General features: G+C 36.7%; 1 protein-coding gene across 1 annotated transcript in view; it reads right to left on the minus strand.

Moving 5' to 3' along the window:
• Positions 1-13,050, minus strand: part of ATAD2 (ATPase family AAA domain containing 2) — a 70,135-nt gene that overhangs the window by 24,528 nt on the left and 32,557 nt on the right. Inside the window, exons 12-19 of the mRNA XM_017530732.2 lie at positions 12,651-12,825; positions 11,518-11,606; positions 4,708-4,867; positions 3,606-3,696; positions 2,506-2,820; positions 2,044-2,176; positions 1,509-1,695; positions 654-839 (exon numbers count right to left, since the gene is read on the minus strand). Of these exons, the coding sequence (XP_017386221.1) occupies positions 654-839; positions 1,509-1,695; positions 2,044-2,176; positions 2,506-2,820; positions 3,606-3,696; positions 4,708-4,867; positions 11,518-11,606; positions 12,651-12,825 (1,336 nt within the window). The remainder of the gene's footprint in view (positions 1-653; positions 840-1,508; positions 1,696-2,043; positions 2,177-2,505; positions 2,821-3,605; positions 3,697-4,707; positions 4,868-11,517; positions 11,607-12,650; positions 12,826-13,050) is intronic.

Below are 13,050 nucleotides of genomic sequence, written 5' to 3' on the forward strand. Positions count from 1 at the left end.
AAAAAAAAAAAAAAAAGAAATAAAAGTAAAAAATGATGCCAGGGAAGTATTTAAGAGAAGAGTATTCCAGGCAGAAGCAGCATGGCCTTTTGTTCACTATTGGCAGTTGTCTAAATTGGCACAAACTTGAATGAGTAATTTAGTTTGTTAAAACTTGTAAATGTAAAATACCCTTTGATTCAGCTACAACTATTCCACTTCTAGGAATCAATACTAGAAAAATCCATATACTAGTGCTCATACTAAATAAAATGCAAATATACTCACTATCACAGTTCAGCAGGAAAAAAACTGGAAAACAACCAAAAAACCTATCAACAGGACTTTGAATAGCCATGAAGCTCTTCAAGAGACTTTAGCACTAGCAAATACACAAGATGTATTTACTGTTAAGTGAATAAAGCAAATTACAGAATAGTATGTATCATACAACCCCATTTTTTAAGAGAAAAAATTTACATATCCTTAATATATATACATATACCGTTTTACCCAATGCACATATAGCAAATAGTTAACAATGGTATCTTCGATAAGAAAACTTACCCTTTAATTCACTTCTGCAGCATTTGAATTTTTACAATAAGTTACTATTATTTTGGTATAAACAGCTCTCTTTTTAAAATATAATGACTCCCCCCCACATAAATTACCTCTTCTGGCAAGGCAGAATGGGGTTTGTCAGAAGTTGCAAGTAGTAAAACTGGAGCAAATGAAGGAATATTCTGTAATAATGTAGTAAATGTGGCTTTAAGTGTCGGTCCAACTATTTCCCACCACAAGTGGATATGAGGAACATACACTATACTTGGTGCTGTTCTCTTAGCTTCACGAATCACCTAGTAGGTAGGGAACAAAACAAATTCAGTTAGACTCAGCATGTTAATAATGCTAGTTCTATTAGTCTTAAACAGCGTTTAACCTCCCAGAAGTATCACATAAAGTCCTCAAGTTTTTAAAATGCTTCTCCAAAATCCCACAATCTTATTTTTAAATGTTAAGTTTCATTTTTTTTGGAAAACAATTTCTTCAAGCAACTAGAAAACAGTTGGAGAAATCTAGAAGATTTTTCTGTTGTGGTAATCAAAAGTAAACAAAACAACAAATATAAAATCTTTTTATATTAAAAAAAGTTAATATAAAAATACCAAAACAGAAACTGCAGTACATCTGAGTACTTACTAAGGAGCAGTCACCATTTGAAGTACTTTACTCATTTAATTCTCACAACAGCCATATGAGGCAAGTACTATCATCTCCATTTTCCAAATTGGAAAATTAGAGAGATCTAACAACTTTACTAAGGTCACGAAGATATTAAGGGTGAATGTGGGATTTAAACTCATTCTTTTTAATGACTAAGCAATCATGCATAATTCTATTTTGTAAACCTGAAGTTACAAATCAGAAAGACAAAAAAACATAATACAAAAAAAATTAGGCAATTTTAGCTTTTGTCTCTGGAAGGCTGTTTTGTCTTCTATTTTGTTTGGGCACCAATAAATTACCTGGGCACATGTTTCTTCAGGGGATGTAGCGCTAACTCCAAAAAGAACAGGAATGTCTAATGTATGTACAGTAAATTTTTCCAAAGCATGAATGACAGCTGGTGCCAAGTGAGAACCTTGCCCAAATCCTGGTTCTCCTACTATCAACATCCTTGGTCGAAAAGACATAGGCTGGTAACAAGCATTTCTGAAAGAGAAATGATTAATAAGCTATGTTTTAGAAAAAAACAAAGTTTAAATTCAATCCCTAAATTGTCACCTATAAACTCTCATAAGTAAAAAGTCTTGCCAATAAGGCCAACCAATTATAACAACATGGTTCACATAGTTTCTGGAAACAACTGATCCCCATAGATATTTAGGAATATTTTTATAGACTGTAATTCCTACTATTGTGACAACTATAACAACAAAAAATTTCTGGTACTTTAAATAAAAAACAGATTGGTTAGCATTTTTTACTTTTTCTACCATAATCTCACTTATTTTTACAAAATTACACATGCAAAAAAATTGATTTGCAAGAAAAATATACCTATTCAAATGAAGAAAGTTAAAATTGTCTTTTGCCTTATTAGAAGATTTCTGAGAAAGTCCATTTTCATGAACTGATGGAACATCATCATCACTGTAAGCTAAGTCACTTTCTAGCAGAGGGCAAGAAATATCTATAAAACCAAAAAATTGTACATTAGTAACTTTCGGATTGCAAAGCAAATCTTTACTGCTTCAGTTCAAGTCAGCATACTTCAATGAAATTTTTTCAAAGAATCAAAAATATTTGTGTAGATACGAATTAAGTAAACGTAAAAATACATCCCAAACTTACAACAAATTAAGTTAAAGGCAATCCATGGAGTAAATTTCCTTCAAATATCCCAGGTAAGGCATTACCAAATTCTTCTCAGAGATTCTTTTACAAAGAAATATTTCTGGTATGTGTAAAACATTTCACTTTACTGATTATAAAAACTAAATGGTTAACCAAGTTTTATACCTGAGTCTAATGTTTTATTTTTTCTGATTTCTGCATGTGGAAATACTCTCTGTAGGGCTTCTAAGATCTTGTCAACTGTGCTTTGCAGGAGTGGTTTCACAATGGTGGACAGTGCCTGCCCAGGTGACGTCACAGCTCTTTGGGAGGCTGGTATCATCTTTTGCATAGCTACCTCGAAATCCTTAGCTGAGATATTAATTGAAGAGAGATCCAACTGCAGTTTCTCACTAGTGGTATAGATCTGTGGGTAGCGTCGTCGTAGAGCACATAAAGCAGCTTCGGCACATATTGATTTAATATCTGCTCCACAGTATCCTATCCAAAGCAACCAGGGGAAAAAAAGAACCAGCCGACCAAACAAAGAAACACAAAACTCTATTAGCAGGGCCATGGTTAAAAGAAAGTTAAAAATCAGCCTATCAATATAGTTAGCAAATATTTAAGAGTAATAAGACCAAAATCTCTTTTACCCAGTAAACTTATAGGGTAGTAATAGCCATCAACAATCAATCAATTTTTACGAGTGCACTACACAAGCACTAAGTATAGCACAGAGGTCAAGAGCAAGAGTTTTAAAGCCACATAGACTAGGTTCAAATTCCAGTGTGTCATTTACTAGCCATGTGACCTTACAAAATTCACATAATGCTCTCCAGCCATTTCTTCATCTGTGGAGATATTGCTACGTACATCACAGGAACAATGTGAGAATTACATGAAATAATACATGTAGAATGCTTAACAGGATGACTAGAAAATGGTCAGTGAAGAATAGCTATTATAATAATACTATTAATATACTGATGACATAAAAATATATTGTATTTTATACAATTAAATACTCTGCTCCTGATGGCCAATTTGTCAAATATCTCTATTTAATATCAAGACTTTGTGAGAAGAAAATGCCATAAACAAGATGATAAGAAACACATATTTAACCTTGTAGTTCTTTATTAATTTGGTGCAAAAGTAATGGCGGTTTTTGCCATTACTTTTATAGGCAAAAAGTGCCATTACTTTTGCAACAACCTAATACAATTTGTTTCATATTTGAAATAAATGTAACATTTCTTTTAATTGCTTAAAACAATGTTTACCAACACAGTTTTCTGCTAGCTCTTCTAAAAATGTGTCCAGTGGTTTGGGATTCCAATCCCTGGTGTGAATCTTTAGAATTTCTTTTCGAGCCTATGAATAAAAACAATTTATTTTTTTTACAACTATTAATAAGTGCTACTCAGATTACATTAATTTCAATTAAAAATACTTCTGATTATCTAAAATTCTGAAGTGACCAGTACTTAATAGTGGCCAGTGTGGTGGCTCATGCCTGTAATCCCAGCACTCTGGGAGGCCAAGGCAAGGCGGATCACTTGAGGTCAGGAGTTTGAGACCAGCTTAGCCAACATGGTGAAATCCCTTCTCTACTAAAAATACAAAAATTAGCTGGGTATGGTGGTGTGTGCATGTAATTTCAGCTACTCAGGAGTCTGAGGCCTGAGAATCACTTCAATCCCAAGGGCGGAAGTTGCAGTGAGCTGAGATTTCACCACTGCACCCCAGCCTGGGTGACAGAGCAAGACTCCATCTCAAAACAAAAAACAAAAAAAAAACCAATATAAATAGAAATATGAAAGTGAAAATAAGAAAAAGGATGTACTTTTAAGAGTTTAATGAACTTAGTCTCATTATTAAACATATTTGCATTTATAGCACTAAAGTTATATTTGTCATAGACATAAGAGAACTACTAAAGAAGCTATTCATTCTAGCGCATATTTAGAGCTGCTTTTAAAAGTACAGATAGCTCCACACATATTTTTCTCTTTGGTTCCCGGAAGATTAAGTAGACTTAAAAAAACGGAGTACGACTATATGATGGTATTCATGAAAAAGCCAAGGCTAACAAACTGGCTAAGGGTTGATTATGAATTAAGTCACATGTTCTGAAGCAAAACTTACAACATCCAAAGGCTATGCTCAAATTGAAAACATTTTAAAGAGTAATTGTGGGAAGGCATTATTGTATTTAAAGAAAAGAGCAAAAATTTGTCCCCATTTGAGTTGTTCACTAACAACTATCACTTGACAAAACCATGATACAAAACCCAAGAATTTCCAAATTTTTACTATACCAACACTTATTACTAATAAACAGCAACATACTTTGTCAAAATTTGAGTGACATTAAATTCTTACCTCTTTATCAGGTAGGCTAAAAAGGAATTCTCTGTCAAAGCGACCAGGCCTTCGTAAAGCAGGATCTATAGAATCTAGTCTGTTGGTGGCACCAATGACCACAATTTCCCCTCTGCTGTCCAATCCATCCATAAGAGCTAGCAGGGTGGAAACGATAGAACTAAATTTTAAAAATAAGAGAGAAGAGATTAATATGATGAACACAGTCTATATCATTAATATTTTCTTCTTTTGGTAAGATTTAATGCATTACACATGTGAAAAAAGTTTCTCACGGCACCTATTTCCAATGGGTTTAAAAAAATCTGTAACATACTAAATGGCACACAGAAATGGAAATCAATGGAAAACAGATGGTCATTAGAGAGCCACAAATGAATCCTAGAAGACATTTCATAAAGCCTAATTTCACAAAAGATCTTAAGAGTTCCCAAACAATATACAACATCAAAGAGAAAAAAAGGGGCAAGGCATGACAGCTCATGCCTGTAACCCCAGAACTTGGGAGTCAGGAAGGGTACTTGAGGCCAGGAGTTTGAGACCAGCTTGGTCAACATAGGGAAACCCCGTCTCTATTTAAAAAAAAAAAAAAAGAAAGAAAGAAAGAAGAAAAAAAATTAGCCAGCATGGTGACATGACATTTGCCTGTAGTCCTACTATTGGGGAAGCTGAGGTTATATGCAGTCAGACAAGATTGCACCACTGCACTACAGCCTGGGTAACAGACAGAGCAAGACCTTGTCTCTTAAAAAAAATACAAAAGAAAAGAAAAATAAATATCTAAAGAAAAAAAGTGCTGGTAGTACCAGGTAGGACACACAGTATCTAAAAATAATAAAATTTCCATTGTATATACATTATCAAAAGACACCAAAATAAAATGTACATAAATCATAACAGAATTTTAATTACATTTTAAACTTTTTAGTATAAAGACAGAATAGTAAAATGATCTCCAAATCTCCATCACTCAGCTTCAATAATTATCAGTATGCCTTTTTTAATGTCTTTACCTGTCCGCTTTTAAAAAGAAAAGCAAAATAAAACCTGGGACACATACTTTAATTCATAAATATTTCATGTAAGTACTTCATGTATGTATTTCTAAGAGATAAGGACTTACAACAAACCCAACAGTATCATCATCCTAAAGTAAATGACTAATTTGTTAACATCTACTACTCAATTTTCCTTGATTGTCTCACAATATCTGTTTACATTTGACTTAGTCATTCCAGGATCCACACACTACTACACTTGATCATCTGTTACTCAATTTCTTGATAATTCCCATTGTCCCTCTCACTTTTTTTGCCTCCTCCATGCCATTTATTTATTGAAGAAACTTGGTCATTTGACTTGTAGAAGTTCCTTCCCACATCCCAGACTGGGCTGACTGCTTGCTGATAGGGTCATTTAAGTTGCCCCTCTATCTTTCATGTTTTCTGGAAACTGGTAGCTAGATCTAGAAGCTTAATGGATGCTGGCTAAACCATTTGGGGTGGCATTTTTCAAAGAAAGATACCATGTACTTCCTATTATATCCCCACAGGAGGCACCTAATACCAGTTTCCCATTTAAGGTCAATCAGCGGGTTAAGTTTAGGTCAAGTGTTATCAGTTTGTTCCGCCCATTATAAATATCCCCATCAACCTTCTTTTCTATCTTATTGCTTGAGTGGCCACTGATAATTATTGTTTAGATCAAGGTTTCCCAAATTAGCACTACTGGCATTTTGGGCCAGATAATTATTTGTTGTGGAGAGCTGTCCTGTATGTGTAGGACATTTAACAACATGTCTGGCCTTCATCTACCAGATGCTAAGTGGCTTCCCCTATCAGTTGTGAAAACTAAAATTGTCTCCAGATATCTGTCCCTGGGGGAGGGGGACGGGATCATCCCTGGTTAAAAAAATGACAGGTCTAGATCCACTGTTTCATAAGAGGCTGCAAAATGATGACTTTCTAATTCAATCATTGCTCATGCATTTGTTAGCTGTGATTTTCCTATAAACAACTATATTACTTTATCAACTGCTGAAATACCCTTGACCATGGCCTGTATAAGACATGCAAAAGAAATGTTTGATTCCTTCTGTTAGCAATTTTCAGAGTAGTAGGACATAACTCAGCAACCTTGGGTAACCAGTTGAATTTTAAAAAAACGTTATTAAAAACTGATAATTTTTAAGATCTTGGTGTGTTGCCTGCCAGCAGTGGGGGCAGGGGTTGGTGGTGATGGGGAGAAGGATCACCCTGCATTTTCTGGTTCCCCTGGCTATCTCCTCCCGTGAGCTCCTTGCTCTCCCATGCCCTGTTGTACCTATGCAGCAATCCTGCACGATCTGCACATGCACCCCAGAACCTAGGCGGGCAGATCACAAGGTCAACAGATCAAGACCATCCTGGCCAACACGGTTAAACCCTCTCTCCACTAAAAATACAAAAATTAGCTGGGCATGGTGGCATGTGCCTGCAGTCCCAGCTACTTAGGAGGCTGAGGCAGGAGAATTGCTTGAACCAGGGAGGCGGAGGTTGCAGTGAGCCAAGATAGCCCCACTGCACTCCAGCCTGGCGCCTGGCAACAAAGCAAGATTGTCTCAAAAAAATAAATTAATTAATAAAAATAAAAACAACAACAATAACAACAAACCAGAGAAACAGCTGGGTGTGGTGGTGCATGCCTGCAGTTCCAGCTACTGGGAGGTTGAGGTGGGAGGATTGCTTGAGCTAAGGAGATCAAGGCTGCAGTGAGTTGTGATCGTGGCTACTGCACTCCAGCCTGGGTAACAGGGTAAGATTCTGTCTCAGAAACAAAAACAAGGCCTTTTGCAGTGGGTCACCTGTAATCTCAGCACTTTGGGAGGCCAAGGTAGGAGGATCTCTTGAGGTCAGAGTTCAAGACCAGCCCAGACAACATGGCAAAACCTCATCCCTACTAAAAGTACAAAAATTAGCCAGGAGTGGTGGCACACACCTGTAATCCCAGCTACTAGGGAGGCTGAGGCATGACAGTCACTTGAACCTGAGAGATGGAGGTTGCAGTGAGCTGAGATCATGCCACTGTACTACAGCCTGGGTGACAGAAACTCTGTCTTAAAAAAACAAAACAAACAACAGCAACAACAAACCAAACCAAAACCAACAACAACAAAAAACCAACAACATAAAAAACTTGATGGTTTTTAGGTATTTAACACATTTCTACCTATTGTAGTCATTATTTTTTGATGCTCAAATTGTTTAATCTTTGGCCAGTGAGAGATCTGTCAAAATTGGCTCCTATGTCATTCAAGTACAATTCCATTATTATTTTTTTTAATTCCTTTTTGCTTTCAGGCATTACAACGTGTTCCAGGATTATCTTGCTCATTTCTACTTCATTGTTACAATCCACCATCGCTCCTGAGTCCTAATATTTAGAGACCACACTCAGGGATGGATATTAATTGCTACCGGACTTGATTGTTTTTAAGCCTTTTTATATTGTCCAGAGTTAAGAATTTTTTTCTTAAAAAAACAGAAACAAAAAACGTCATCATAAGTTTCTATTGATATTTACAATTCAAAGTAAAGTCCTTCAGAGTTTTAGGCTGAGTGCCTAAAACTGTAATCCCAGTACTTTGGAAGGCCAAGGCAGGCGGATCACCTGAGGTGAGGAGTTTGAGATCAGCCTGGCCAACATGGTGAAATCCTGTCTCTACTAAAAATACAAAAAATTAGCAGAGTGTGTTGGTGCACACCTATAATCCTTCAGCTAGGGAGGGGGAAGCAGGGGAATCGCTTGAACTCAGGGGGCAGAGGTTGCAGTGAGCCGAGATTGTGCCAATGCACTCCAGCCTGGGTGACAGAGCGAGACATTGACTCAAAAAAAAAAAAAGGACTTTCAGGGTTTTAATTTGACTTATTTTACATTTATATCTTCTTTCTCTTAGGCTGAAAATACTACCTAACGACATTCACATAATTACTTATTTGCATTATTCTACAGTATTATTACTAAAATTAAGATACAGAATACAGTTTAATCATCTTCAGTGTGCTAAATTCTAAAACAGCTTAATTTAACTTAAATGTTTACTGTCAGAATTTTTAAGTTTTTTGTTAAAAAAAAAACTTGAATATGGCCAGGAGCGGTGGCTCATGCCTGTAATCCCAGCACTTTGGGAGGCCGAGGAAGGTGGATCGCGAGGTCAAGAGGTCAAGACCATCCTGGCCAACATGACGAAACCCCGTCTCTACTAAAAATACAAAAATTAGCCAGGTGTTTGGCACGCGCTTGTAGTCCCAGCTACTTGGGAGGCTGAGGAGGAAGAAGTGCTTGAACCCAGGAGGCGGAGGTTGCAGTGAGCCGAGACTGCGCCAATGTGCTCCAGCCTGGCGACAGAGCAAGACTCTGTCTCAAAAAAACAAAACAAAACAAAAAACTTGAATACTGAATTTCTCTTAAAAATATAGCTATATTTGGCTGAGCGCGATGGCTCACGCCTGTAATCCCAGCACTTTAGAAGGTCGAAGCTAGTGGATCACCTCCAGTCAGCAGTTCAAGACCAGCCTTGCCAACATGGCGAAACCCAGTCTCTGCTAAAAATACATGGTGAAATCCCATCTCTACTAAAAATACAAAAAATTAGCCAGGCCTGTTGGTGTGCGCCTGTAATCCCAGCTACTTAGAAGGCTAAGGCAGGAGAATTGCTTGAACCCAGGAGGCAGAGGTTGCAGTGAGCTGAGATCATGCCACTGCACTCCAGTCTGTGTGACAGAGTAAGACTCTGTCTAAAAAAAAGAACAAAAAACACAAAAAACTAGTTGGGTGTGGTGGCAGGCACCTGTAATAACCCCAGCTACTTGGGAGGCTGAGGCAGAATTGCTTGAGCCTGGGAGGCGGAGGTTGCAGTGAGTCAAGATCATGCTGCTGCACTCCAGCCTGGGCAACAGAGCGAAACTCTGTCCCCCCAACCAAATATTTATATATAAAATATATTACATATTATAATACGTAATTATAGAGTTATATATTTTATATTTGACCAGGTGCAGTGGCTCATGTCTGTAATCCCAGCACTTTGGGAGGCTGAGGCAGGCTGATCATCTGAGGTCAGGAGTTTGAGACCAGCCCGAACAATATCGTGAAACCCCATCTCTACTAAAATACAAAAATTCAACCAGGCATGATGGGTCATACCTGTAGCCCCAAATACTTGGCAGGCTGAGGCAGGAGAATCGCTCACACCTGGGAGGTGGGGGTTGCAGTGAGCCAAGATGGCATGACTGCATTCTAGCCTGAGCGAGAGAGTGAGACTCTGTTTCAAAAAAAATAAAAAATAAAAATAAAAATAAAAATAAATACATATGTATTTGAGATAGCATAGTTTTGCTATAATTACTCTGTAATTTTTTTGTCAAAACTCCTTCAGTACCTTTGGTACTGTCCCAAAATACTGTTAAGTACTCCACTTACTTGATTACAAAGTGATAGAAGTATTGTTAATATGTTTCTCCTTGTTAGCACAATAAATATAGTAGGACCAATAATGAATGTGTCACAAATAAAAAGTTTATTTGATTACTAATAGGATATGCAGAGACAAAACTACTTTTACCACGGTACTTAACATTTATTTTAATTTACAGCAACAAATAACATTGTTCATCATTAAGTTTAAAAGGCTATTAGAATATAGTAGTTCTTGCTAGATGTTAGAAAAGCCAAAACCTACCTCTCAGTCACACACATCTTCTACGTTATCTACAATATAAAACAATACTACTAGCATATATGAAGGCATGCAAATATTTCCTTTTGGATATTCTAAATTAATTGAGCAATTATACATAATTAATGAGATCATTTAAAAAGACACACTGAAAAACTGAAATGAATTGGGACTAAAAGTAATTTAGCAATTACTAAAAGTAATTGAGACAGCAGCACTAGTAAAAGTGCTCCCTTGGATAAGCAACTAATCATGGAGGTTTGGGGTTCAATTCGCCCATCTTTAAAATGAGGAGATTGATGTGATTTTGTTTGGCCCAGGCAATTTCTTAAAAGCATCCAAATTTGCTGGCAAAATTTGATACTTAACAATTTGAATATAAAATCTGAGGAAAAAAAATTGATTTTTCAAGACTGAGTCAGCCTCTGCACATCAGTAACAGTTCAGAGATAAAGACAACTGGATATGCTCTTGTGATAATTCAGCCACATTCCCCACCATGGCCCTACTCTTGCTATTAGCTTAACATCACTGGCCAGCAGACCTTTGTTTGTATCATGAGTTAAATCTTCTGTAACCAGAAGATTTAAAATTTTTAAACCATGCTTTACAGCACTCTGTCACTTGGAACAGGTTTACCTTTTTTTTCTTGAGAGGGAGTTTTGCTCTGTTGCCCAGGTTGAGTACAGTGGAATGATCTCAGCTCGCTGCAACCTTTGCCTCCTGGATTCAAGTGATTCTCCTGCCTCAGCCTCCCAAGGAGCTGAGATTATAGGTGTGCACCACCACACTCAGCTAATTTTTTTTTTTTTTTTTTTTGGTAGAAACAAGAGTTTCACCACATTGGCCAGGCTGGTCTCAACTCCTCACCTCAAGTGATCCACCCACTTTGGCCTCCCAAAGTGCTGGGATTACAGGCATGAGCCACTGCGCCCGTCCACACTTTTAATTTTTGTACTATATACTGGGGTTTTGCTACCAAGAAAAAGAACTACTAGCTTATAAAATTTCTTTCACCACTTAACATTCTATCTCTCACACGTCAATACCACTCAAGAAATAGAAATGTTGAAGTGCCATCAAGCAAGTTTTACCTGTGAATTTGATCCTGTCTGCTTGACCGTACTGGAGCCAGACCATCGATTTCATCAAAAAAAATAATTGATGGGCGCATCTGATAGGCCTAGAAAGTAGGTTGTGTGGTCATTTATTAGCATAAAAAGTTTCAAACACAGACTTGATATAAACCATTTTAATCAATTTTCATTCAAACATGCTTACCAGAATTTATAAATCTGAATACATGCTATTTCAATCAACTTTTCTCAAACTTGCTTGCCAGAATTTATTTATATATATATATATATCTAATTTATATACATATCTAATTTATATATATATATATCTCGGCTCACTGCAACCTCTGACTCCTGGGTTCAAGCAATTCTCCTGCCTCAGACTCAATTTATTTATAATTTATAATTTGAATGTAAGTTCCAATAACCATGTTTTAAGAATTCAAAGTAAATTATAATGACATCTGGTTTCATTTTCATTTTTAACTAGAAGTATTCAAAAGACACTCCACTGGTTATACACCTTAGATTTCATATAGCCATCGTTCCTGAACACACACAAAAACATCTGCTGAAGACTATAGAAATAAGACAAAGAACAGAAGATAGTGACATAGTCTTCCTCTATGTCAGGATGGGAAAACATTATCAAGATGCCACAGTTTTTATCCATTTCTGTAAACACAAAATTAAAAATAACCTCAGGAGAGTTCCAAAAAGAGACTTAAAAGCATTGGCAGCAATGTGCCTCAGTAGATAAGAATGTATTATCTCACAATGGACTGTCAATACAATCTGGGATTTAAAAATGAAAGCCTTTCCAGGGTAGAACTAGTCTTCAACTCCCACACTGAGACATAATTCACTAACACTCTCTCTCCAAATATGAGATTACCAGTCTCTTCCTAGGTATGAGGCCTAAGACTCCAAAGAACTAAGATCCAATTATTTCTTTCTCTTCTTACTATAAAACTGTTCACTGTAGGTCAGTGTCATCTTGACATATAAAAGAAAATAATCTAGAAAGATTATATATTTAGTCTAATTCTTCTGGGCTTATTCAGAACACTAGATTAAATATAATATTAATCCTCTCACACATCTGCATAGATTACAGAACTATTCACATACATAAAATCTTAGTATCATACCTGATCAAATAGCAATCGTAGCTGTCTTTCAGATTCTCCTACCCATTTACTTAGACAATCAGCACCTTTCCTCATGAAAAATGCTACTCTTTTATCCCCTTGACTGCACTCATTGGCAAGTGCTCGGGCAACCAGAGTCTTTCCAGTTCCAGGTGGCCCATAAAACAAACAACCTCTGTAAAATAATACATTAACATTTTAGTAGTACATATAAAAAGCAGACTTTTAAAACAAAAATTATAAACCACTTTCATGATTCATTTAATTAGAAAATTTGGCCGGGCGTGGTGGCTCAAGCCTGTAATCCCAGCACTTTGGGAGGCCGAGGCGGGTGGATCATGAGGTCAAGAGATCGAGACCATCCTGGTCAACATGGTAAAACCCCGTCTCTACTAAAAAT

This window comes from Cebus imitator, unplaced genomic scaffold (genome assembly GCF_001604975.1).
Source record: "Cebus imitator isolate Cc_AM_T3 unplaced genomic scaffold, Cebus_imitator-1.0 Scaffold68, whole genome shotgun sequence".
NCBI classification, from domain to species: Eukaryota; Metazoa; Chordata; class Mammalia; order Primates; family Cebidae; genus Cebus; species Cebus imitator.